The sequence below is a fragment of the Coptis chinensis genome, chromosome 7 (genome assembly GCF_015680905.1).
Source record: "Coptis chinensis isolate HL-2020 chromosome 7, ASM1568090v1, whole genome shotgun sequence".
Lineage (NCBI taxonomy): Eukaryota > Viridiplantae > Streptophyta > Magnoliopsida > Ranunculales > Ranunculaceae > Coptis > Coptis chinensis.
This window is the reverse complement of record NC_141462.1, coordinates 94,220,741-94,248,618: the sequence shown is the minus strand read 5'-3', so window position 1 is coordinate 94,248,618 and position 27,878 is coordinate 94,220,741. Positions and strand designations below refer to the sequence as shown.

The 27,878-nt window shown below is 36.7% G+C and overlaps 1 protein-coding gene across 1 annotated transcript; it reads left to right on the top strand.

Annotated features, from left to right (window-relative positions):
- The first annotated feature begins 9,828 nt into the window (after positions 1-9,828).
- LOC147490133 (glyceraldehyde-3-phosphate dehydrogenase GAPCP1, chloroplastic-like) lies at positions 9,829-14,098 on the top strand. The gene is made up of 13 exons (XM_086572015.1): positions 9,829-10,078; positions 10,554-10,645; positions 10,741-10,808; positions 10,897-10,935; positions 11,083-11,183; positions 11,453-11,565; positions 11,659-11,758; positions 11,878-12,024; positions 12,151-12,211; positions 12,789-12,886; positions 12,980-13,122; positions 13,271-13,354; positions 13,750-14,098. The coding sequence occupies exons 1-13, from the start codon at positions 10,010-10,012 to the stop codon at positions 13,892-13,894; spliced, it is 1,260 nt and encodes a 419-aa protein (XP_086428141.1). The 5' UTR covers positions 9,829-10,009; the 3' UTR covers positions 13,895-14,098.
- Positions 14,099-27,878: the final 13,780 nt, after the last annotated feature.

Sequence of the window (27,878 nt, the reverse complement as noted above, 5' to 3'; positions counted from 1 at the left end):
ATGTAAATTTAAGTTTTTATAACTCCGATGACTATGCAAATATAGTTTTACATATATATGTGTGTGTGTGTGTGTGTGTGTGTGTGTGTAAAAATACATTTACATATAGTCGGGAAAATTTCAATCCCAAAAAGGTAAAAAAGGAAATAAGATAACATAGTAAATAAAAACAGACTAGATTTTATCTCTTTTTTGGAAAGCAGTGAGGTTATTTAGCGAGACCTAAATAATAAGGAGGTTATATAATATGGGCCGATGGGAGGGAGTTTATACTCAACTAAGTTAGAACCAAGGGACTGAGCCTCATTTCTTGCTTTAGTATATAGATAGTAGATAGTAGATAGCCGACTTCTACTAGACTCAACTTCCTAATTCAATAATGGCTCTTAATAGAAATAACCATATAGTTTCCTAAACAATAATAGCTAGAATAGTTTAACTCTTGGTCTTCCTTATGTCGAAACTTGTAAGGTTGAAAACCTTAAATAATGTAACTATTTGTTTTTAATCCCCACCGTCAACTAGTAATCCAATTGTTGAAAAATAGGTCTTATATGTAGTGATCATCTTCTCTAATCAAAGACCATTAATACTGAGTAGTGGAAAATGCTCCCAGTGACCCACGTCAGCCCCCCTTTTTTCTCTGAGACTGACACATCGGATTTTTCATAAAAAAAGGAATTATACGCCCTTTTTTGATGATTTCAATTGTTCCTAACCCGAAATAGATAAAAACCTCTTTCCATGCTCTTTTTTCAATTCTACAAAACACTCCCAACTCTCCAAATAAAAATTCATCTCTTCAAGCCCTTTCTCTTATTCTTCTCTTCTTCCCAAATTAAACTAAGAATGATAAAGTAATGTCAAAATTAAACTACGAAGTGTTGGGAGACTTAATTGTGGAAACAGAGCAGTAAAAACCTTTCCCTCTCTCCCCACTTTCGTTCATCAACAAACGCTTTCTCTATGAACCGTACGACCGACTCTAGCACTGCTATGAATCGCAAGCAGGTTATTTCTGATCATGCTTATTTAATTGTTTCGGTTTTATCCAGTGTTGAAAAAGTTGAAATATCTTCTACTGATTCTTTGGTACCTTGAAATTGTATGCAAAATCTTGCAAACTGTGCTCTATGGTATACTCAATTTTTTTGGGAATTATTACCTTTTCAATTTCTTTCCATGTGTGTGTGTGTGTGCAAATATGGGGTTCCCACATTATTTCTGGGCTTGAGTCTTTACTCTTCTTCTCAGTCATCTTTCCATTTGTATCTAGAAAATTAATTTGATAAATATAACTGATGATGTTTCTGCAGTATCTACTATACAAGTCATTGAGGAAACGTCATTTGGGAAGTGTTCATCTCTGTCAAAAGCATATCCATGTGCTGAAGTTTATGAATCCACCAAATGTAAGCTGTCTTGAGAAAAGAATAACATTAGAAATGGGAAAATATCAATCAATGATTATACCAGTAAATTTGGTAAGTATGTTAATGGATCCCAAATTAAAATAATAATCACATTTAATTATTTTCTCAACAGTATGCTTATTGCTATTCTCTTACGAGCTCCATCGGCAACTATGGTTGGTTGAAGGTTCTTCCCAGGTTTCTGTCTTGTATGTATTTAAGAACTTCTTTGTCTCCTTTCCCGCTTTTACTTAAAATTAATGTAGAAGATAGCCAATTAAGAGAAATCTAATGAAAAATTGAAAATCGATCATCTGCAAGCATGACATTGATGAGAAAAGGATAGTTGTGGATGGTGCAAAAGCCCCCAAATCAATGAGCTATATTGGTCTATTTGGTGGATGGCCTAATTATCGGCCACAGCCATCTATTAGAGAACACCACTTTTGTTTTGACTTTGTCATCTAAAAGTCAATTTGTATGTTGTTCCAACAACTTATTATTCCCACCTACGTTTAATCTCACGGCAAACATGTGGGATTGCAGAAACTTAGTGCATAATTTCTATGCACCGCGGCCGAGTGCGATGGTCAGGATAAATGGATTATATTACAAATAACAATTCTTACTGCAAATTATTGTAATTTTTTATTTGCCATATGTAGGTTTCTATTTCATATACTAGGTAGACTCGGTTTATATGACTTCTCTCAGACAAAGGTACCGATCCCGAGCAAATGGCAACAAACATCATGCAAGAATTGCCCTCACATCTTTCGGTTTTGGCTATTACAATTCTGAAAGTATTGGGACTTCTCTGATCTCTGAAGCCGGGTCAACTCGATTATTGATGCAGCTCTTGCTCCTCCAATAAGTTTGGTTTCTTTGTGCACCGAGTCATTACTGAATGTCAGATTAAGAGATCATAAAAGTAAGGCGGCGGTATTTACACCCCACTTTATGGGATTGACACCTCTTTGACAAAAGGGTAGAAGAATAATAGTTATTCCCTATATGTCCTTTTACACCCCCAACATGCCTGATAATCCCACGCCAGTGAATTGTCGTGAGTTCCCACATTTTGCGGCAGCGAGTTGTCGTGACTCCGTGAGTTCCCACATTCCACGTCAGCGAGTTATTGTGGGTTCCCACATCCCACGACACAGTTTTGCCGCGAAGGATTTTTTTTTGTACTTCAAGTTTTGAACACCCATGACATACGGATACCGTGATATCCCACAGCAAACGAATACCGTGATGTCTCCAAAACCATGGTAAGACGTTGCCGCGAGTATATAAAGATTGCGTAAGTTTGTTCCCGCGAGAATGGAGGGGTGTACGTCAACTTATACGATTAATGGAGGGGTGCTAATACATGGGAATTTCTCGAAGGGGTGCCAATCTCATTAGTTGGGTGTAAATACTGTGCCTCCATTACTGGCCGTATATTTATCATCTATAAATAGAGTCACCACTTAATGATGGCAATGTTTAGTTTGCCTGCTTGATTATGGTGTGATTTGAGAGATGTCCATTTTCTTAGTAAGCTAGATTTTTTTCTGCGTGGGCCTGGAATCCATATCACATCTTTGAAAGGACCGTGGAGCCATATTTCATAGTGATATCCCACTAATATGAACTTTTGTAGATACCATTCTGTCTAAGTTTTTAATCTTGTGTGAAGACTAATTTGGGAGGCTAATGTGCTCCCTTTTCAGGACATATCAGGAGAGTACTTCTTTGGCAGAAGCGGAAGGACAATAACTTCTTCCAAACTTTCTTATGACACTAAACTCGCTGGAAAGTTATGGAGAAGTTCTTGTGAGCTGTTCCTCCCAACTTTTGCATCATTTTAGTTGTAAAACCAAGTATTAGGAAAGGAACTCTCCTGTGTATATAATAACATCTTTTAGTTGTTTAAATATTGAAAATGAAAAGTATTTACTAATCCTATACCGTGGATACAAACATCTCGTTGTAAGTTTGTAAACTTTGTTTATTTAATCAATACGATTACCTTGAAGCAAAAAATAAATGAAAAATAGAAAATGAAAAAAAGAAAAACTAAATGCTCGGTTGTATTAGTATCCAAGAGACTTCATATGGAAGTACTTAGCCATACCTATAAATCATTCCAAATGCTTATGCTTAAGCAGCCTTTAAAGAAATCAACAATCAATCGATTTCCCTAAATCTTTTGCTTGGCGTGGGAAAATGGGGTTGGAAGAGGGTTCCCCACTTTGGTAGTGTTTATTAGGTTTCTTACTTGAACGTGAATCTGAGGCTGTGAAAGAGAAATGCTTTAGTCTATAATATGGGGTTCTAATGGAAAATAGGAATGTATTAATAGACACTAGATAGACGAGTTGCATCTCTGAGACTAGTGAGTGTTGAGTGTTTGAACACGTTTTGCTACTTTGCTACGTGCCTCGATTCGAGTGTTGATTCAATTATTAGTGAAACTATCAGAACGTGTATTGTAATTGGCAATCATCATGTTTCATTGAAAGTGAAGAAAGAATTCAAGGTTGATAAATTGGTTCCTTACAAATTATTATTGTAGAAATAGTTGTTGTTGCAGCACTACAAAACGTATCGTCAAACCTTGAATCAGTTTGCAGGTTTTCGATAAACAATGGTACCAGCTCAAAGTATCTACTTTGGCAACAATCAGAGATCGGGAGGCTCTGGAGAAATTTTCACAGGAGGAAAGACCATCAGTTGGTAAGCTTCATAGGCTTTGTGTTGGCTCACCTTTTTCAGTTTAAGTATATGATATGCATAACTTAACATATGTATATAAATGAGTGCTTTGTGTTGGTGATGCTGGGATTTTTCGAATGTTTATTTTTTTATGATTTTGCAATCTGCGATTAATTTGCAATCAACTCTTTGTGTCAAATCGATGATTCAATACCTCCATAATGAATGATTGAAGTTTGTCTTTGGTTATGAAGTCAGCTCTTTTTCACTAACTGGAATAGTTTATTTGCCTACATCATTTGGAAAAGAAAAAAAAAAGAAACAGAAAAACTTTGATTTGTACAATAAAAAAAAAGTTAGAACGTACCATAGTTTATGTTCTTAATGGTTAAAATGTACTTATCAAGATGAAGATATTGGTAAGGATTTCTTCATAATATGACATTTAATTTGCAGACTAAAGAAGACAATGTCATGTTTAATCAGTCTTGACTATCGTATGTTTGAAGAACCTATATCGTCTTTTCGTGGTTCTTCGATTTCGATCTAACCAAAGTGGGTAAGTATATTACAAGTAGGGGTGAGTTAAAGAAATTCAGTCGTGGAACTAATGTTTCGAAGTTTAAAATCCTTCTTGGGTGTGTGTGTGTAAAAAAATGTATAACTTGATAGTACATAAATCTTTCTTAGGTGTCTTTTTGGTTCAAGGGTATATTCAAGTCACTAAATTACTTTTTAGATTACTTTTTGCTTCGATAGCAAATATGACATGATAATAGTATTAGCAACTTTTTATGCATTGCATAGGTAGGTTCGGATTCAGGACATAGAAATGCTCAAGTCTTGAAAAGTGTATGCCAAAGTTTCATGTAGATTTGCTCTTGAAATTTGAAGTAATCAACAGCTTAACAATGCATCAAATAGAATCTCAGAGCCATTAATTATATATGTACTATGTAGTCTTAACGTTTTTTACTTTTGACCATAAGGAAGAATCAAGCAAAGTTGCACCAATGTCATTGCTTGCAAATTATTTACACATTTATTTTGAAAAACAATTATTGTTTAAAAAAATACCAAGGGCAACAAAACACATAATTATTGTGTGAAAAAATCAGGTGCTACATTGTAGATAGGAATCCGAGTCAGAAAGCATCGTGCAACTAACCTTTTAGTGTTGTTGTACGTAGTAGTTGTCCTCTTTTTAAAGTTTTCCCATTAGTAGTTGTTAATGAGTTTGCGGTTTGTCATGTTAATTTCTTTCATTGCAGTAGGTGCTCTAAAATTGATATCGGAATTTTTATGATTGGAAGTGGATGCCGTTTCCAGTAGTGTATTTTTTTTACTGTCATTTTCTCATTTTTTTAGTAACACCGCTTTTGATAAATGCAATTTCTTACCTAATACTTCCACTTTCTTCCCCAATTTAAAGAAGGATAAAAGGGTTTCGAAACACTAGAACTCATATATATTTTTTCTTGGTGCTGCTCTCATCATTTTTATTTTTTTGCTTTTGCAGCAAAAAATTGCATTACACTGATCATTGGATGAAAGATGAAGGCTCGATACGTGTCTACATACTCCTTCTCGCAATATGATTGCTTTCACTTTCTAACTCTAAGATCAAATGGACCATTGTAAGTTCTTCTAGCTAATACCATAAACAATCCAGTTCGTGATTAATCTTATAAATAGTCAGACTGAAGCCTACATTTGATTTGCATTTGCACATACTTTTTAAATTATTATGCCAAAGCCTAGATTGGATATCTGGCTCTGTAGATGTGACTTTGGTATGTACTTTGGAATATTTATAATTTAAGTAGAACATTATGGTGCTTATTAAGGTTTTTGTTAATGTGGTTAATGTGTTTTCTGCCTTTAACATGTGTCTTTTAATTTTCTATTAAATCTTATTTAGCAATGTATTGAGATGCTATCACTTACAAAGAAGCCGTATTCTATTGAAGAGTACTTAACGACCACAAAAGTGCAAGTAGGAGCTCAGGTTAACATGAGACATTCAAGATCAATTTGAAAGTTAATTACATGTTAAAAGTGCGTAAATTCTATGACTTAACATGAAACCCATCTGTCCAAGCTTCTTGAAATGCACTCCTTCGTTTTCTAACCTGATGTGAAGACACATGACACGTGGTTATGGTGGCGGCATATCAGCTATGGTGGTGGTGGAGGTGGTGTCTATGGTAGTGGAACCAATTTTGATGGAGGTGCTACTGCTGGTGGTTATGGTGGAAGCGGTGGGGGATGTATGGTGCCATTTCTTTGGAGGTAGCTTGATGATAACCTTTTTAGTGGTGGTGCAAGTGGCAACGGCTATGGTATGGTCAAAATGATCTTTTAGATAATGAGCCTGAAGATGCTGGAGGTGGCAGTGATAATTTTTTTAGTGGTGGTGCAATAAGTGGCGTGCTATGGTATCGAGAATGATCCTTTAGATAATGAGCATGAAGACTTTTCGACAAGAGGGGATCAGAAATCTCTCGTATAATGTGCAAAAATGATTTCGAATGCTCATAAGATTTGAATTTTTGTACCAAGTAGAGTGAAAATAAGGATATTAGTTGGTCGTGATCCCCCTTCTTTCTTAGTTAATGGCCACTCATTATGTTTTGATCATTATGTCGGTTTTAATGTGAGAATGTTTTGGCTAATTGGTCATATCTTTGTCATGCGTGCAGATTTGATATCTAAATATGTCAAAGCGTAGTTACTGTACAGAGTAAAAACAATTTATTGTGAACTATCAATGTAGAAGGTTTTCTAATGGTAGTAATTGTGAACTATCAATGGTAGTAATTGTGCTGGAAGCAGGTTTTCTAAATATTGGATGTTGCAACCCAAGTGTGGTGACACGTACAGTTCAACATTACGGGTATATACAAGAGTCTGGCTGTCTTTGAAACCTGAACACCAAGTATTCACAAGCTTACCTACTCTGTAACAAAGAGAGCCAACTGGGAGGGTCTCAATAGAAGCAGTCTCACAAAACACATTACAAGATTACAGACTAGCTCAATAGATGCAGCATAAATATTCTACAAACAAAGATATTTTCCTGAGTGTCACAAAAACACAAACCAGTTATCTCTAAGCAACTGTTGCCCTATAAACACGAGCCTGTAAGGTGGGATGTAGATCCAGAGTCCTGTAAGAACAAAGAAGTGTTGAGCACCCTGTAAACCTGCCAACATCAAGCTACAAGGGATGAGTGGAATACATGCACCAGCTAAGCACACAAATGAAATACAGCAAAGCATGTAGTCAACAATGTAAAGGTTCCCAGCTATGCTTTGAGGAATGAGGACCCAACAGAGTTACTGAGCACCAACAGTCACAATACCATAGAAAACACATGCTTTCATAGCCTAAGGAGCCACCTTTGAAGTTTTGTTCACCTCAACATATTCATTCAAAATTATAGCGCAGACGTGTTGGTCTTTCTGGCTGCATACTAATGCCAGATAACAATCAAGACCAAAAATCCCACAGAAGGCTAGTTTTACACACAAGGTTTATTGCATGGACAATTATCACGATACGAAAAAGATTAGGTATGAACATACAAAGGGTAACCTAATGCCTTATGAAAGCTTATATTAAACCTCCAAATCTGAGTTGCATTGAAAGTTTGTACATGGTGAGTTAGACGCGAGTGATGAACTGAAAAAGAATACAACTAGAGTATTGTATGTTATAATCACTCACTTGAATTAGAGTCATTCTAGGGCGGTTCGATTTTACAAAATAAAACTCCATTGATACAAAATATATATTTACTTTTGGACGGTGTTTTGTCTATGCTTTATGATACTTTCTCTTTGCAATTGATAAGGTGAAAAAAATGGATTGAGGTTATGTGATATCTTTTGTTAAAATTTAATACATTGAAAGTTCACCCTTTTGGGTTATGGATGTCATGGAAGAAGCAACATTCACCGGGTCGCATTTAGCTTTATTTGGAGTGGAATTATTATACAAAATAAATAGCAAATGGTAAATTGGTAATGCATATATTGTTACTAATGTACATGAATTTTTCTGTTTGTTTCATGGATTGATGCAAATGAAGGCTTCCCTTGAGAAAGACCCAAACAAGTTTTTTATGAGCTCATTGTTTTATCTTTCGTTGAATATCACTTGCATTGGTATACTTCTTCTTACATTTGTATTTCATTATTTTCGAAAGTACCTATCTAAATTTGCTCTCCAAAAGGAGTTGATCCCGCTGGACTTGAAGCAAAAAGATAAGGCACACGAGGAAGTTCAAGAGCAAAACATGATAGTAAGACCACCCTCATTTGGTATTCATTTCTCTAGGATGCTTTGGATTTGGTACAACTAAATCCAGCTCAATGTTTCCCATTCCAATTGGGTTTGAGCAAACTCTATTTTTGAAAATTATCCATTAAGTAATCTAGGAGATGTCAAACCTAAAATGAGATTTAGAATAACATTTTGCTCGAGGTTTCACAACCCAATTGTTTCCCAGTTGAGTTTTTTCGGACCAGTAAACAACATTACTAATAATGAAGAATAGGGGGATAACATGAATTTATTCAATTTAAAAGAAAGTTTCAAGAACTGAGTTTTATATTTCAAAAATATGTCGATGAGCCTAAATCTTGAGAAAAATGTTCAAATTTTAGTTCACATGTTAGTTGTGTTGCATAATTGCATTGTCGAGGATGCAACAACAGCCAAAGGAAGTTTCTACTTTTTTCGTTATTCACTCAGATTCACTTAGAAATTTCTTCCTTGGTTCCCCTTTACAGAATGACCTTTTGCAAGAGCTTCTGAAATTTATTACAATGTCGTGTTAAAAATAAAATGGCTTGGATCTTGGGAAGAAAAAGAACCAACATATTCAACTTCAAGTGTTTGAAGGTGTGCCTCTATGTCCTTAATTTTATTTCTTCTTTGTTAGTGTAGTTTGTTTGGGTTTTCTTTCTATGAAAGTACACATCTGATTCATGTCTACTTTTATTACATTCGGGTGTATTAAGGGTTTTCTAGCATCCCATTAATAGAATGATAAAAGTAAAAATTGTTCATCGTGAACTATCAATGTAGCAGGTCCGGCCGCAGGCGGACTAATTAGCTAGTATTTAATTAAAAGTTGGGCGGAAGCCTAGGGTAGTAGTTTGGCAATCTCGACAAGTCAAAAAAATGCTTTGACTGCAAGAAGTAACTAAGTAAGTAAGATATCTTTCAATTTCATTGAAATTCCAACAAATATCATTGAAATACTAGGGCTTAAGCATTTTGTTTGGTAATGCCGTAATGAACCATTCCCATTCAACGATACCCTACCATAGAGAGTGACATTGGATCCTGTTGAATTGGAACAACAAAAAAGAGTCCAACACTCCAACAACAAAATAAAGCATATACGGTTCTAACCGAGAATTGGACCATTTGAAACCCTACCCAACTGCTCACCCCAGTGACCCAGCTAAGCCAAAAAAAACGACAAAATTGAGTACGGGAGAAACAGAGCAACCGTGCAACGTGTTTTAAAAGTGAGAGTGACACCTAACTATTTTCAAAACACAGTCGGTCACATCAATAAAGCCCCTTCAACCGTTCAATCCCATCGCGATACAAACCAAACACACATTAACAGTAGATGTCAACCAATAGACAGTATTTTTAGTATTTTCTCTAAATGCCCCTCCAAAAATCTTCCACTCCAACAACTAAAAGACCCAAAACATAAGTATCTCCGCAACAACGCAACCTTATTATTTCCTTTCCACTTAAAAAAAACAAAAACATTTTTTTTCCTCTGCCTGCGCTTTCTTGTTACATCCTTCTTCTGCTCTCTCGTAGTAGGGTTTATAGATCTGAGAGAAGAAGAAGAAGAAAAAGACATGGCTTTCTCTACTATGATTAGATCAACTGTGGCAGCATCACCTCCTTCTTTCATTGAACCTCCCAAGGTGATATATCTTTAAATATTAATATTATTTCATTTTTCTATATATGTAGTCATGATTTTATGAGCTGAACTGTGGAAATAATTTGTTAATGAATGATTGACTTTTTTGAGCTTGGACATGAGTATTGGTTATTTGGTTAAAGGTAGTATTTTGCATTATGAGTGGAGATATAAATGAAGTTTCGATACTATCACTTTTCTTGTTGCTGTTGTTGTTTGTCGAAACTGCTTAAGTTGCATCCCCAGCTTTTATTGATTCATAGTGTGATAGTGAATAGTACACCCTCCACTGTCAATCATCCATTATAATGTTTGTGAGTTTTACATCAAGAAGAGGATAGAACAACATCATATGGGCATGTTTGAATTAAATGGTCTCAAGGAGAGGAATAAGTTTTTTTTTTTTTTTTTTTTATTGTTGCTTGTTTGTTTTATTTGAATTTACAATGATTTTTGTTACTTTTTGTCTTTCTCAGCAATCATTCAGTGGCAATCACAGTCTGAAGTCAGCTAAGGTCCAGACAAGCGTTTTCGGTAACTCAGTTCAAGTTGACTCATTATCCTTACAGTTGAGTGATCAAACACTGTGGTTTCTATGACATTGTAGTGAATTTTGCTTTAATTTCACAGTAAATCTCATGATTCTCTGTCTGAACTGTATAGGAAATGTAGTGGAAGAAGTATTCAGCCTATCAAAGCCACAGCCACAGAGACACCCCCTACCATTCCTAGTAAGAGCTGTATTATAGGACTTTTAAGGTGATTAGTTTTTAATTCTGTGAAGTTGTCTTATTTGGTGTCATTTTTGCTCATGTATAGAGTCATGGAGCGGTGGGAAGACAAAGATTGGGATCAACGGTGAGCTTTTTTTTTTCTTGAAATCTTGTTTATTATTAGCTTATTTGCATCTTTTAGGTTCCATCTAGACTAGCAATATCGCAGTTTAGTTTTAGAGCATAGAATGCATCTGGTCTTCCAGCCTATCTGAAAATTAATATTGTGTAGGTTTTGGTCGGATTGGAAGGTTGGTCTTACGTATTGCAACAAGTAGAGATGATATCGATGTTGTAGCTGTCAATGATCCATTCATTGATGCCTCATACATGGTATGGGGACACTGTTTGTATCTTCTCCAGTTTTTCTTTTCCTTTCTTTGTTGCCATTGGAGCTAAATTTTACAAATGTTTTGTTTGTACCGACTATGAGATTGATTGTGAGACTTAAGGTGGTTTATGTCATTATACAAAAATTAGTATCAGCATACATCCTTAGTTCGATCCAATGTAAAACCTAACACATTTTTCTTTTTTGTCGTATACGTACTTCAAATTGTGCTACTTGGTGAAAATTTTGGGCTGATGTTATCCTTTTCCAGGCTTACATGTTCAAATATGATTCGACTCATGGAGTTTTTAAAGGAACCATAAATGTAATTGATGCTTCCACCTTGGAAATAAATGGAAAGAAGGTTGTAGTCACGAGCAAAAGGTGATGCTTTGGTACCAGCTTTTTTATCGAGGCACTGGTGCTTATCAAAGAACATACTTAGTTTCTAGATTTTAACAACATATTTTTTCATAGAGACCCTGCAGAGATCCCTTGGGGTGAACTTGGGGCTGACTATGTTGTTGAATCTTCTGGTGTCTTCACAACATTGGAAAAGGGTTCACTACATATTAAGGTTGGTGTTATTAGGTTGAGTATGAGCTGAATGTCTTCTGCTTCTCTTAATTACACCCCACCTTCCTTTCTCTTTTTCTTTCTTCAGCTTATACTGACTGATCTGCTTTGCCTCTACAGGGTGGTGCCAAGAAAGTTATAATATCAGCTCCATCGGCAGATGCACCCATGTTTGTGGTTGGAGTGAGCGAGGAGGGCGATAAGCCAAGCATGAACGTTGTTTCCAATGCTAGCTGTACAACCAATTGTCTTGCTCCTCTTGCCAAGGTCTGTAAGAAACTTTAGATTATGTAGATCAGTTCCATTTGCTTCAGCTTTAATGTATATCCGTGTTACCTCGTAGACATGCTTGAAAACAAGTGCTACACTTTACTTATCAAATATATCTTGCAGGTAGTCCATGAAGAGTTTGGCATTCTTGAAGGCTTAATGACAACTGTTCATGCAACTACAGGTATATCTCTCTCCCTTCTCTGCTCTAAATCTCAAGCGCATATATGTTGGAAGATGAAAACCCTTCCCTAAACGACATCGTTTCGTTTTTAGAAGTCGGATTGTGATACTCAGTTCCCAAGACCACAAATTAATTGAGGAAAAAAGTCACCCAAAACAAAAAACTTGTGTTCCTTTTCTTTCGAGGGGCGCTTTGTGGTGCAACTCTCTCTCTCTCACTCTCTCGATATTTGTTAAATTGGCTTCTGTTTCATTGTTCAAAGAATACAGAAAGGGTGAGGGGAGAGACCTACCATCATATACATAAAAGAGAAAAGATAAAGATGGAAATCAAAACTAGGAAAGAAAATTGAGAAAACCCCAACTAAGTAAAACCTGAGATGACAACCCCCCATCCAGTATTAGACTATCAAAAGAGAGTCCCCTCCTTTAATATCCAGAGGTCCAAAGGCAAAGGTTATAGCCCTCTTCAAACGGCTTCTTTCATAGCATTCCTCCTACCTGAACACTGACTTTTAGTATTTGAAATATTTGCAATTGTACACACTCATCACTGTAACACCTGCTTTCCTGTTCAGCGACTCAGAAGACTGTGGATGGCCCTTCAATGAAGGATTGGAGAGGGGGCCGTGGAGCTGCGCAGAACATCATACCCAGTTCAACTGGTGCTGCAAAGGTACTTGGAGAATCACCAAATAATCCCTTTTTTTCACCTTCTTTTCTCTTAAAGTTTTTAAAAGACCATGGTTTCTTCCCTGGAACTATATAGGCTGTTGGAAAAGTACTTCCAGAACTCAATGGCAAGCTTACTGGTATGGCCTTCCGTGTACCAACTTCAAACGTCTCAGTTGTGGATTTGACTTGTCGACTTGAGAAAAGTGCTTCCTATGAAGATGTCAAAGCTGCTATCAAGTATGCTTATTGTTTCTTCCTCTTTTGTGAACAGTGTGGAACAATTTTCTCATTTGCATCAAATTGTGGACTCCGTTCTTTTGGTTTTTTGTTATAGATGTTGTTAATGATGTATGCAGCTAACCTTGGTTTATTATTTTCTACCCAGGTATGCTTCAGAGGGTCCATTGAAAGGCATTCTTGGATACACAGACGAGGATGTTGTCTCTAATGATTTTGTTGGTGACGCAAGGTAGAGTCGAAACTTTGCATGTTCGTTTCTTTCAGTGGTTCAGGCGACAGCTGACCCATTAATATGAGTTTAGTCACTGTAATCCATTAAGCTTTCACAGGGACTGCTTAATTACCCTTAATCTAATAGTGCCCCAAAATCTGTCTGATCATAGTCTAGCACTCTAGCTGAGGCACATCTTATGTACTAGCAGCGTTGTCTTCCAAAATTATGAGATCTGTTTTTAACTTCGCTGATAATTTTGTATACAAACTAGAATTTTTTAAGATCCAACCTGTCTGCAACTTATTGGTTTTGGTGTATCGTTGAACCTGAGCTCACAAAAGTGGATAGACTTTATGTGCAACATGTGGCTTCTCTCATTATATGACAGTTTTCGTGGACATTATTTTCAGGTCAAGCATATTTGATGCAAAGGCTGGGATAGGACTGAGTTCCTCTTTCATGAAGCTTGTTTCATGGTATGACAACGAATGGGGTTACAGCAACCGAGTGTTGGACCTGATTGAGCACATGGCTTTAGTGGCTGTAAACAACTGAAGTGTCATTATCCCCCATTTGTTGTGGGAAGAAACAATTGGCTACGTAGATTTTATTACTGGTCCAGTTTTGTTGGCTTAAATGGCGCCTATATGTAGTTTGCTATAGGAAGTGATGTGATGTAAACATAATTGGTGAGCTTCAAAAGTCTCCAAGACTTAATAATGTTACGTTATATCAATGAATCTGCTTATTTTAGTTACTCATAGTCATCTACAAATCTCCCTGAGACCAGCTGATTTCCATCTCAATAATATCTAATTTATTTGCCCGGATTAGATCGTATATGTTTGTTTCTGTATAGTTTTGGAGCTCCTCACATCTAGAGTAAGTCGACACCTTGACACCCTTGTAATGAGCTGAATAAGTATTTAAGTTCTGTTTACTGTGTTGTCTTCGAGACATGTACATCTCTATCTCTACTACTTATAAGAGGCGTGGGTGAGTTCCCTGAATAAGCTGTCTCTCGGTTCTACATTTCCTACACGTAGAGATGTCTATCACTTCCCAATTTTGTCTCCGCTAAAAAAATTGGCCAAAAAGACTTTTATGCTCAGCTTCCCCCGCCTCAAAAAACACCTAACCTTTTCTGCTCTACTTCCCTCTCTTTCACGTCTCAAAAAAGTTTTATTACATATTGAAGGGTTTGTCTTAGTTTCATCTGGTATTAATTTAGTGTATATTAACTTGATTAAAAGTTTTATTACATATTGAAGGGTTTGTCTTAGTTTCATCTGGTATTAATTTAGTGTATATTAACTTGATTGAATTATAAAGTGATTACAATTGTTTATATAGAGTTTACAAAATAGGAAACAACAAAATTCGGTGGCTTGAGAAAACGACGCTGGTCGGCCTGCTTACACTCCTGAGTTGAGTCGCGGTCGCTCAAATCACTGGAGCCTCAAAGCCTAAGCGCGCAGTCGCGACAAATATACACGAAAGCGAATGCCGCTTTCTACACTCCCCCTCAAGTTGGTGCATAGATGTCAATCATGCCCAACTTTTCAACTGAGCTGTCAAACACCTTGTGGGATACACCTTTGGTAAGAACATCATCTAATTGCTCCTCAGAGGTTACAAACGGAAAACGAATAACCTTCCTGTCAAGATTTTCTTTAATAAAATAACGATCAACCTCCACATGCTTTGTCCTATCATGCTGAACTGGATTATGTGCAATTTGAATGGCGGATTTATTATCACAATGTAAATCCATAGGCTTTTGAAGTTCGAAGCCCAATTCCATTAAGACAGTACGAATCCATAACAATTCACATACTCCCTGTGCCATACCTCGAAATTCAGCTTTTGCACTCGATCTGGCAACAACTTTTTGCTTCTTACTACGCCAAGTGACAAGATTTCCATCGACAAACGTGAAATATCCTGATATAGACCGTCTATCAATTTTATCACCAGCTCAATCTGCATATGTGTATCCAACAATATCCAATGCATCATACTTTCCAAATAGTAAACCTTTGCCAGGTGCTTTTTTCAAATACTTCAGTATACGAAAGACTGCATCCATATGTTCTTCACTAGGACAATGCATAAATTGACTAACCACACTCACAACATAAGCAATATCAGGTCTAATATGAGATAGATAGATTAACCTTCCTACAAGATGATGATACCTGGTTTTATCAGTAGGAACTTGGTCAGAATGAATGGCGAGTCCGTGATTTATCCAATGGGGGGTTTGCAATCCAACATCCCGGTTTCAGCAAGCAAATCAAGGACATACTTCCTCTGTGAGAGTGAAATCCCCTTTTTAGACCTTGCAACTTCAATACCCAGAAAATACTTCAGTTGTCCTAGATCATTCATTTCAAATTCCTTAGACAAATACTTTTGCAATTCATTTATTTCCTTCGGATCATCTCCTGTAACGATCATATCATCAACATACACAATTAGAGCTGTAATCTTACCATCCTTGTGTTTGATAAACAAGGTATGGTCAGAATTGCTCTGTTTGTACCCAAAAACTTTCGTTGACTGTGTAAGTTTTCCAAACCAAGCTCTTGGAGACTGTTTCAGGCAATACAAAGCCTTCTTTAGTTTACACACCTTCCCAACATCTTTGGGATGGTTCTTCACACCTGGAGGCATATCCATGTATACTTCCTCCTCCAAGTTCCCATTCAGGAATGCATTCTTCACATCAAGCTGGTGCAAGGGCCAATCTCTATTTGCTGCAAGTGAAATTAAAATCCGGATTGTATTGATTTTCGCTACAAGTGCGAAAGTCTCCTCATAATCAATTCCATGCTTATTTGTGTGTATCCCTTGGCAACCAATTTCACCTTATATCTATCAATAGTTCCATCTGCATTAAGCTTCACAGTAAACACCTAACGACATCCAATAGTCTTCATTCCAACAGGCATATCAACTACCTCCCATGTTACATTCTTTTGAAGGGCTTCCAATTCTTCATTCTTTGCTTTTTTCCATTTTGAATATTTCAAAGCATCCTGCACATTACTAAGAATAGATATAGTAGACAATTGATTTATGACAAGTGCATGGGTTTCAGAAAGGCTATGGTTAGACATAGAGTTAGCTATAGGGTATTTAGCATTGGCTTTGATGTCTGGTTCATATTGTTTCTTAGGAACTCCCTTACTAGCTCTTTGTGATTGTCTAGGTTCAAGACTTTCTACCCCAACAGGCTTATTAAAGGTTATAGGAGGTACCTGAGGTGGAGCATTCTGATCGAGATCTTCGGTTATTGATGTAGAAGGGGAAATGTCGTGTACTACAATTTCAGATATATCCGGATCATGTACGTCTCTCTCATTCTGGGATCAATTTCTGCTTCGGGGAACTTCAAATCGTTCCTCCAAGTGTTCCAATTCTTCAAAGACATCGATTCCTTCATCGCCACTCTCCCCGGCGGAAGAGGCGGGAAACTCCCCTCGAGTAATCTGGGTCTAATTCATGGAATGAGACATCAAGAGATATATACATCTTGGCATTAATCGGATCATAACACCTATACCCCTTTTTTGAAACTTCGGCATAACCCACAAAAATACACTTCTTCGCATGAGGATCAAGTTTGCCGTTCGGTTGTGGGATATGAACATAAGTTGTACATCCAAACACCCGAGGCTCCAAGTTAGGCATAGATGGGATGGACAAAAGTGTATGGAGTTTCGATAAGGATTCGGAACTCAATTACCCGTGAGGGAAATGGGTTGATAACATAGGCTGCTGATTTCACTGCTTCACCCCAATAGGATCGAGGTACATTCATGCCAAACAAGTAAGCACGAACAACCTCCAACAACTGCCTGTTCTTCCATTCGGCTAAACCATTTTGTTGGGAAGTACCGAAGTGGAGGTTTGATGACAAATTCCAATTCTTTTGCAAAATTCAGACATGAGGCCATTCACAAATTCTCCACCATTATCAGACTGAAATACCCTAATAGATTGTTGATACTGCGTCGCCACCATTTTGTAAAAATCAGTAAACATCCCATATACATCACTTTTGTTTTTCAGTAACGACACCCACGTCATGCGAGTGCAATCATCAATAAAAGTCACATAATATCTAGCTCCAGAAAATAAAGAAACTTTAGCAGGACCCCAAACATCAGAATGAATTTTCATAAAAGAAACATGACATCTATTAATATTTGGTGAATAAGAAATACGGTGGCTCTTGGCCAGTTCACAAATGTCACAATGAAACTCAGACTCACTAACAACTGAAAATAACTGAGGTTGAAACCTCTTCAAATAACTAAAAGATAGATGACCTAACCTACGATGCCATAACCACGCAACTTCTTTTGCATTCTCGACCCTATTAACCTGATTAGCTTGCCCCAGAAAATTCTTTTGTTTCTCTCCAGTTTCTGTCAAGTCCAGGTAGTACATTTTCCCCTTTCTAACACCATAACCAAGAATCTGTTGAGTCAGAATGTCCTAAAAAAACACAGAAAGATGGATAGAATGTCACAGTACATGCAAGTACGAGGATAATTTGACAAACAGACAATAGGTTATAAGCAAGGGATGAAACAACTAAGACAGATTCAAGAGTGAGGGTGTTAGATAACTCAATAGATCCTTCTCCGCTAACCAGAGTTGGAGTACCATCAGAAGTAGAAACAACGGTCTGAGGTGAAGGTCTAAGACTTTTCACAAGGTTAGGGTCATTTGTCATATGGTCATATGCACTTGAATCAATTATCCATGTATTATTGGAAATAACCTTACCATTCATACCTGATTGCGCGACCCTAGCTGAAGGATTCTCTCCATTCACAACATTAGCAATGGCGGCCTTGCTTAAATTCTTTCGTGGCCTCTTCGAGAAGTCCCACCAATCAGGATGACCAATCACTTCATAACATCTCTCCTTGCTATGACCCAAGTCTCCGCAAACACCACATTTTTTATCTGCCCAAGGATTTGATTTACCTTTAGGATGGCATGGAGGACCAAAAAAAAACTGGAGGAGTTGTCTTGCTATGAACAGCCAAGACAGAGGATTCATTTGATACAAAGCGCCCCATAGCCTGTTTCTCAGATTGTACCTTACGAATGTAAGCATAACTTTGTTCCAAGGAAAATTTAGGTTCTTTCCGAAGGATCTCTCCATGCACCTGATCATACTCCTGATCTAGGCCACGTAAAAACATATGAACACGCATTTTGGACATCGTGGACGTTTCATAGACTACAGCTTCAACACTGTTATTATGGGAGGTCACCCTCTGATCAATTTCCTGGAACATAGCCACCAATTCGTTGTAATAGGAAGGAATAAGTCTCCCATTCTGCTTCGTTCAAAACACTTCATATTCAATTCAAAAATTTGAGTTTCATCAGAGTCATCATAGAAGATTTTCTCCACAGCATCCCAAATATCTTTTGCAGTAGGAAGACGAATATAACGGTTCATAAGAGAAATTTCCATAGAATCAATAAAGCCGACTTTTTACCTTTTCATTATCTTTGCCCCAAACTTCATATTCGGCGATTAATTCATAAGCGGTTCAACCTTTGTGCCGGTCAAATAACCAAGCTTTCCCTTGCTCCAATCCACATCCATGAGAGGAGCCCGGATGGTATAGTTGGACTCATCTAATGGAACAGTTTTGGGAAGCGCCGAGTTGTCTTGTGGGGTGTAGTGGTGATGGATGATGCTTGAAGAATTGTTGTCGAGTCACCATTGCGAAAAAAAACAAACAATTTAGGTTTTGAAGAAAATAAAAAATAAAACTTTGTGAGAGGGGTTTAAGATTCAAGAATTCAATAATGGGTTTAAGACTCAAGGATTCAATGCAGCGGATTTCAATGGTTTGGCTCTAATACCATGTAGAACCAGATGATTCAATTCAATTCAATGTATATTTACTTGATTGAATTCTAAAGTGATTACAATTGTATATATAGAGTTTACAAAATAGGAAACAACAAAATTCGGTGGCTTAAGAAACACGGGCCAGTGTCGCACCCTGTTTACACTTTGAGTCGAGCTGGTCGCTCAAATTACTGGACCTCGAAGCACGAGGGGCAGGTCGCCTCTATACACACTATATCCGAGTGCGTGTCGCACCCTATACATGTAAAGCGAATACCGCTTTCTACAATTTTTATTTGTTTTGCGTAAGTCGACTTCGATTGCAATTGATTTTGGTACTGTCTAGAGTTCAGGGTGAAAAAAGGGCTACTTAGTCAATTAATTTGGTTGATGCTCAAGGCTATCCCATCTACTATCCCATTAATTGTTGGTACAAAAATTTAGGCTACTTAGTCAATTGATTTTGGTACATGTCTAGAGTTCGGGAAAAATAAATGTTGCTTAGTCAATTGATTTTGCTAGTACTCAAGGTACCGTTAGGTTCTACATGTCTATGTCTAGGATCCTTCTCACCCAACAACAACAACGTCATCGCCGTCTTAGAAATATGACTCTTGAGCGAAGAATTGCAATAACGAGAATATGATCGTCTTGAATGAGGCAACATCGTGAGTAGTATGTCGATGATGAGCAAGCGTTAGGTGTCTAGGAACGTGATCGCCTTCAAAGTATAGAACGTTGGCGAGACTAACCGATGAACAAAGAACATTATATATGCACCACCAAAGGAATCAAACACGAGCGCCAGAGCTGTTAATATCGACATGAGGGAGCAATGCGATTCTGGGACAATCTCGGACTCCCATTCAACATGAAATACCTCTTTTCGAATTGTCAGAAAAGCGTGTCATTGCTTCATCCACTACACTTAACTGTTAAAATCGACAAAATCTTTTTAACCCAAACGACATTTGTCATCTATCGGCGGTTCCAACACAAATAAGCGCCGTGGTCCTCGTCTAAAACCGTCGATCGTACATCTAGAATATCTGCTCGAATTTACTCAAAAGTAGTCAAAATAGGAAATACGGTTTCTTCCTCCTCATTTTCATTTTCCAAGTTTCTCTCGAGATTTAAATGGCTAAAACCCTAGGGTTTTGATTCACTTATTTTTCCTCTACTCAATTCTTCATCTTCTCTCCCAAACTCCCAATCACTTTTCTCTCGAGCTGCGTTGTTTTCTTTGGTTAACGTGAAACATGAACAACGATTACGGTAAGTGTTCTTCTTTCCATGGTTGTTTTCTTTCAATCAATTTCGTCAATTCACCTATTTGTTCAAGTAATGTTAGTTAAAATATTATTTAGAACTAAGAATCGCATAATATATCCTAATTATAACCTTTAGTTTGGACTAAATTTATTTGTCTCATTTTCAGAATTGCAAATCAAATTTTGTGATTGAATGGAACTCAATGAAATCAAATTTTCAAGTTTTTATATAAGACCTAGAAGAATTAATACACATACTAAGTTGAAGCTCACAAGTAGAAGATCGATTATCGAATATTCACGAGAGAAAGCTTGTAGCCTGGTAAAACAGTTCTTCTTCCAAGCTAGGTTTGATAGAGAGTATTGATGAAGAATTTATTACAATTTTTGACATATGTGTTTGTCTCACCGATTTGGCATATGATAGCTGTTCACAAAAGTCAAGATTGTGGATTCCAAATTCAAAGGTGCGTCCATCTAGTCGATAACACACTAGTACCAACAAGCATATTTTGTAGGAAGACAAGAGAGAATGTAATGAAGAAAATAGCTAAGACATCAAACCTTGAATAGGTATGGTTTAAAGTTGATGTTTCTAAGAAAGTAATAAAAAAATTTGTGTTGTTTCTAATAAAAATATGCCATGGATTTGACATATGTGCCATTCACCAACAAGCAACAATAAGTCTTTGCTTATTAACTTCGGTGGGTAACTTGTCATGTGCATCAGGCAGGCAATTAAACATTTAAACCCCTTGTGAAGCTTTTACGGTGTACTTGTCTTTCTTGACAGGGTTTTTAAAAAGACGCATAAGTTCCGTGATTCATCCATCGGTGGAGGAAGATATTAATGTTAAGTTCTTGGTCCAGCTGGACAAGTTGATCCGCTTGCTTGAGACTCCAATCTTTTCTTACCTTAGACTGCAGGTGCACAGCTCATTTCATTTTGTGTAATCTCCAAAAGTTGTGTTTACATTTGCAATTTTTTGTAATGGTCTATATTATTTCAGTTTTGTAAACCACATTCGACAAGGCTAGAGATCTTTGAAATGAGCTGATTTTTTTCCTAATTATATTGGAATCGATATTGATTCCAATATAATTAGGGCTCTTCAAGCTAGGTTCTTACCTGCTGTACAAGTTCCTCAGGTCCACTCTTAGCATCTGCACTTTGTTCATATCATTGCGTCACTTTTAAAAAAATTCGATATTCCACTCCAACGGTCCAAATATGCATGCACAAGTAATCTTGAAAAAGGGAGGGAAGATATGGTATTGTGGATGAGAAGGATCCTTAAATCTTCACTTTTGAAAATTGAAAACTTTGTCTTAAACTTAAAAGAGGAGATGGGCAGTGACACAACATTTAGTATAAACAATCTTTTCATATCTTATCTTCTCTTTTAGTACTACTATTACTTTAGAGACTTCTCTTGTAGTACTAGTGTACTACTACTATACTAATACTTGTATATGGAAATAGTCGAGAAATCTTCTTGATTGAGTTTCCAATCTCCGTGGCGAAGATGGGGTCACGAGAGAGAAGAAGGTGTTGAGATAGATTATGTTGTTTTCTCTCTCTATGAATGAGAATACAATTCCAAGGGGACTGACGAAGAATGTTCCACAAGGAGGTGAAAGAAGAGGAATTTTCATATGCAAATACAAATTGTCTTTTCGTCAGGTATTACATGTGTGTATTTGTTGCTCGTCTTGCTATAATGGTAAGTTGGATTTCTTTGTTGGTTTTTATGCACGTTTAGAAATTTTATCAGCAATGTGGTCATCAGTTGCACCGTCGCTTGTTATGTATTTTTAACCAAGTTAAGCTCTTTCATTCCTCTGAATGATCTGGTTCTGAAAGGTTTACCAATTCATATAAGTCTTAAATAAATTGCACTCGTCCCGTCTACTAGTAGTTCGAGATGCCAGATGTTTTGTTGTTAAGAGAGAATATTCCGCTTCTAATTTTAATAACTGAGCCTGTGATATTTGTGATTCTACAAGTCTGTTGATGAGAAACCCATTATTCCTCTCTAAATTTTAATGCAGGTCATGCTTGCGATTTTAATTGGGATGCTAACCGTATTAACGTGGCACTTCACCAAATCCTATACAACTAAATCAATAAACACCTTAGCGTATGGGCCGTTCATTTAACTTCTACGGCGTCCCATATTGAGGATGTGGAATATATTGAACTCCACTGTGGAAATAACACAGGCTCAGTCAAGCTTTCTGAATTTGTTATCGACAAGATGATAGTCCGGTGATGCAAGCAAAGACATCTTGAGGTGGATCTTGATCCATGATACATTTTACCAACTTCTTTCTTTCTTTTCGTTCGTTTGTTTGTTCGTTTCATTAATTATTTTATTCTGTTTTGGCTAGAGTCTCATGAACACCTTTCTAAATCATGTATTCCTAGCATTCATTTATTGAAGAGAATTGTGGTATGTTCACATTTTGCGGTGTTATGAAGTGATGAGGAATGTGACATGGGCCCTCTTTGCAAGTCGAAGGGCTCTCAATGCTATAACCATTAGATACAAAAATGGTGTTGTCCAAGCTTTCCATAGAGACCACGGGGAGTAACTATAAGTTCTACATCTACTACGAACTTGTAAACTCTTCAAGATATCGGATCAAGGTTGGGGCGACAACATCATAACTCTGCAGTTTGGTATCGTGAATCACTTGATCCTATAACTGGTGAGACTAGAGGAAATCCCAAACCAATCCCACCGGATGATCTAATCAACATTGGGGAATATCGAAGTACCGGATGGTGCGGCTTCTTGGCATGTGAAAGTAAGCAAATTTACAGATTCGCCATCATTATCTCTGGCGGCATTGCCTATCAAGGACTCTCCCAATGGAAGTATAGTAGCAGTTGTAGGTGTTACTACAAAGACTATATAGTGTAGGTCGGTGATGAAGGAACTGGTAGAATTCCACAAATGGATATATGTACACGACTACTCAAGAGGGAATGTAATCGCCACGCCGACAAATGCTCCATTATTGAGAAATTTGTCTAGCGGGCCTAAGCTTATGGCTTTTTGTAGATTCGAAGATCGAATCATAAGGTTAGGAGCCAAATGGTTGGAGAAAGCTTTTGGGAATCATTCTAGCCTTAAACACGAGGTTCATGCAGAGAATGTCAGCGGGACATCAAAAATATTACATTGATTCATTCTTTCTAAATCTAAAGAGACTTCCTCCGGTGAGCTTCAACAACTTATTAGTTTATTCTTGGCCTTGTAATTCTTGTTCCTCAAAGTGAGGAGAACTTGATAAGTGAAAAAGTACCAAAATGCATTGATTTTGATTTGTTTTTTTTCTCCTTTCTATTCGTATGAGATGCAGGGTGAGTAGTAAGTGAAAATGTGATTTCAGGTTTCAATACTATCAGAATTTTGCCATGGGGAACCTTATGAGAAGGTAAGGACAAATCAATATTTGACGAGATTGAAAACTTCTTTGGTTTTCCACAACTCCTAGTGTCATGCCTTCTTGCGTGGGTTTTACCTATATAGATAAATTGGTTATTACTTCTTTATTATCCTTTTTTTTTTCCCGAAACCTTCATTTAAATCGAAGTTCTGGTTTATTCAATCCTCTATTGAGATTGCAGCTATTATGCGAGCCCCTATGGAGCCATTTTTGAAATATTTTATCATAGGGCTAAATTTTCAGGAGGCGGACAAGATGCGGTGAGTCCGATTTATTCTTTCAGGGGCTCATGATCACTTAGATATACAACATTTCAGCTTCCATTACAATCTTTTGCCACAGAAATAGCAAAAACTCTCGATCCAAATTCATTGTACTTGCATGTAATTGGGTTTTGCATTCACTAACTATGCCAACGTTTAAGATATTCTTAGGGTCCTATCAAAGTCACTTGGTTGATTAGAGGCATTGGGATTTGCAGCTTCAATAGGATTTTATGTATGGGGATGGAAACTAACTTCGATTGCCTAGGCGGAAGCTTACTTATATGAGCAATTCTAGAGGATTGGCCTCACAATTGTGTCTTTGTGGCAACTATGATCATGATGACTAGGTTGAAACTTCCGGTGTCAAGTTGCCATGTTTTCGTTGGTTCCTTGATAGGCATAGGCATTCATGGGACGATCCTTGGGTGAGTTTTACAAATATAATTACACGAACGGGACTGCTCTTAAAGACCTCTAATACATTATTTTCTTAAGCATTCTATGGTTTTATTTTGGCGTAGCATTGAACTGGAAGCTCTTCATCAAATTCTTATTTGGATGGGTGTTCACCATAGTATTTTGCAGTGTGGTTGCTTGTGGAATCTACTCCTTCACAATATTCTCCCCCCGCCTCACGTAGTCCCCTGATTTTTCCTTTGCCACATCGATATGGACATAACATTCAATTTACTTTACATTAATTTGTTTTTGTTTCGAATGTCGCTTATACTTGGGGACGTTATACTACTTTGGTTGTTGAATTGGTCTTATAATCAATCTATTGTGAGAAGCTCATTGATTGATTGGTTAGCTTTAATAGAAATGCCGATTAGTAGATTTCGATGCAATGTACTTGCAGATCTTAATTACACGCATGCCCGTGGTATTGTTAGTGGGTTGTAAAAGTACTAAAAAAGCTGCAATGGTTTGTTAGTAGGAGTTTGAGTAACTTCTTGATGGGAACCTTTAACCATTGTTATTAAGGTGAGATCTCGAAGTAGGCTATAAAATTGTTACTATTAGCCATTTGATGATGGATGAGGACTGGGCTTTGTCTATTACTACACACTTCAAAAGGCACAAGTATCTGTTTATTATCGATGCTATTAATGCTCTGAAACTGTAGGGGCATTTTTGGCTCGATTCGATTTTTTTTTAAAAATGAAAAAAAAAAACGACACTTGTTAAGTGTTGTAGAAAAAAAAGACAAAAAAAAGCGGGTCACCATCGACACCCAAAAGTGTCTTTTTTAAAAAATGACACCCAAAAGTGTCTTTTTTCAACAGATATGGTGTAGTGATCGGTTGTCCTCTTCCATTCAATATGATGACAGTTGATTTTTTTCTACTAAATTTTCCATCTTTGGTATACCAATTGTTATTTAGGTTAGCAATTATGATATAATTATTACTTATATGTAATGTAGTTGACCTAATCGACCCACCAACGGGCTGCTGCCATTGTTTAGCCAATAGTTCCAATCACCGACTACTATAGACTCCCCATCAACGTTTGCTCATGGTACACAAGGTATTACACTTAAATATGTATGGCCACGATTTCCGTGTTTTGCATGTATGGATATTTCATTTTTTTCTCAAGTTAATAGGCACAAGTAGTAATCTGAACTTCCAAGGCGTGGTCGGCATGTCCATCGATCATTGCCTTCTTAATATAGCTATGCCACAAAACGAAACTCGATGCTTTTAAGAATGGTGTTATAGACTCCCCAACAACACCTGAATCGGTATGGACGGGGTATACCATTTTAATTATGTGTATAGGCAAAAGGGAGGTATATACATTCAAGAACAAATTTTTTGGTGTTTTTTAGTTGTAGTAGTTGTACTATAGACTTCCCGTTTGTATTGCCGTTTCATTTAACTTGACTATTTATCACTTCAATATTTTTTCTTTCAAAATAATTATTATGCTATATATCTTGAAAAACTTAGTATTGACATTGATCTTCCACTACAACATTATGTCTTATTGACTAATCCTTGTGTTAGTTTTTTTATCTTTGTAAAACCAAAAATTCTGAACAAGTTTTATATCGTGGACTGCCACAACTAATCGACACCGCACTTATCATAACTATGCAAGAAATTATAAGGGCAGACAATACCATATATTGGTATATATTTGCTTGATCATGTCTTCAAGAACGGTCAACTATATGTCACTGTCTATAGGAGTTTTGAGAAATACGACAAAGATTATGGTAAAAAAAAGGAGTTTTGCCTTGTTTCTTTGGAGTTCACACAAGAAATGTTGTCTACATCGACCTACTTCACTCTTGCACTTCATGCTTGGAGCAATCATCACATCACTAACATACTCAATTAATAACATGAAAAGGTGTGTTGTGAATTTATCAGTTTACTCAATCTGTTGTGTTGTGGCAAGAGTTTGGAAGACAGGTCACTATTGGGAGACAGAACAAGAAATGGGATGCAATTTAGAGCTTCATGTGTAATAGTGTGCTTTTGTTTCGTTTTTGAGGTTCGAGTGCCTAATATGTTCTTCATGCATTTGATGAAAGATACTGAACTACAAAGTATGGAAATGTCTTGGTACGCGCCTTGGTTGTTCACTGTTCGTCTACTGTTCCTTCTGTTCTACTCTAGTTGCTGTTTTCATACAACTATTCTAACAATCTTAAGAAAATAATTTTGTAGTAGAACAAAGGAGAGTGCTTTAATACGGCAATCAAAAGATAAGTCTTTTACTTTGAGTTATTGTTTGTGTTATTAGGTTATGACTTTAAAAATTTTCTAATAATTTCGTTTTTGTTAGGGAAACCAATTAAGGATTAAATATTTATTGATATTTTGTGGTGTATCATACCCTATATGGTTGTAGACCTTTATCCTACGGTTGTAGGAGTCAAATATGAGATTTCTATCAAGAAAAACATAAAGGTTCAATTCGTCTTTTGACAGCTCGTCACTCATCACGAAACTGCTATAACTTTCAGTTCAGAGCTTGATTTTGCAATCCGCTTCTTGTGTTGGATAGCTGATTCAAAGAGCTTTCCAGTGGTATAAGACTTCATACCCAATTCATAATGAGTTGATTCAGTGGTACAGTTCTTTTGAACTGATTTTCTGGAAGGAGGAAAATATGGTAATCTGGTTTTTCAATTGGTTAGGTATCGTGTTCTTTCACTCTTTGCAATTCTTTTGGTTTGATTATATGATGATTTTCTTGCCTTGAGTTGCATGCTAGGTTTTGTGTTAGGAGGAAAATCTCTAAGCTTAAACTTTTTTAATAATCTAGTCAACAAATTATACGTGTTTATCACTAAGATATTAATTGGTTTGACTAGAAGTAGTTTGATATTAATTTACTTTGTACATATGTAGATGTATGTAGATGGTCTAAGAGACCTTAATATAGTTAATATCAACCACACTCAGATCTTGGGGTAGTAATTATAATGTATTCAATACATAATTGCTTACCTCCATTGAGATGTAATGCGTGTTGTTAGACGATGGTTATAATTGTAATATTGTGAAAATACATGTTAGATGAAGTAACTTTGTAGCTTATATCTAATATAACATATGTTAAGGTTTTGTAGTATGCTAGTTTTAGATATTAATCATCGTGAATTTACTTTGAACTTGGTGATAGTTCATTAGTAAATT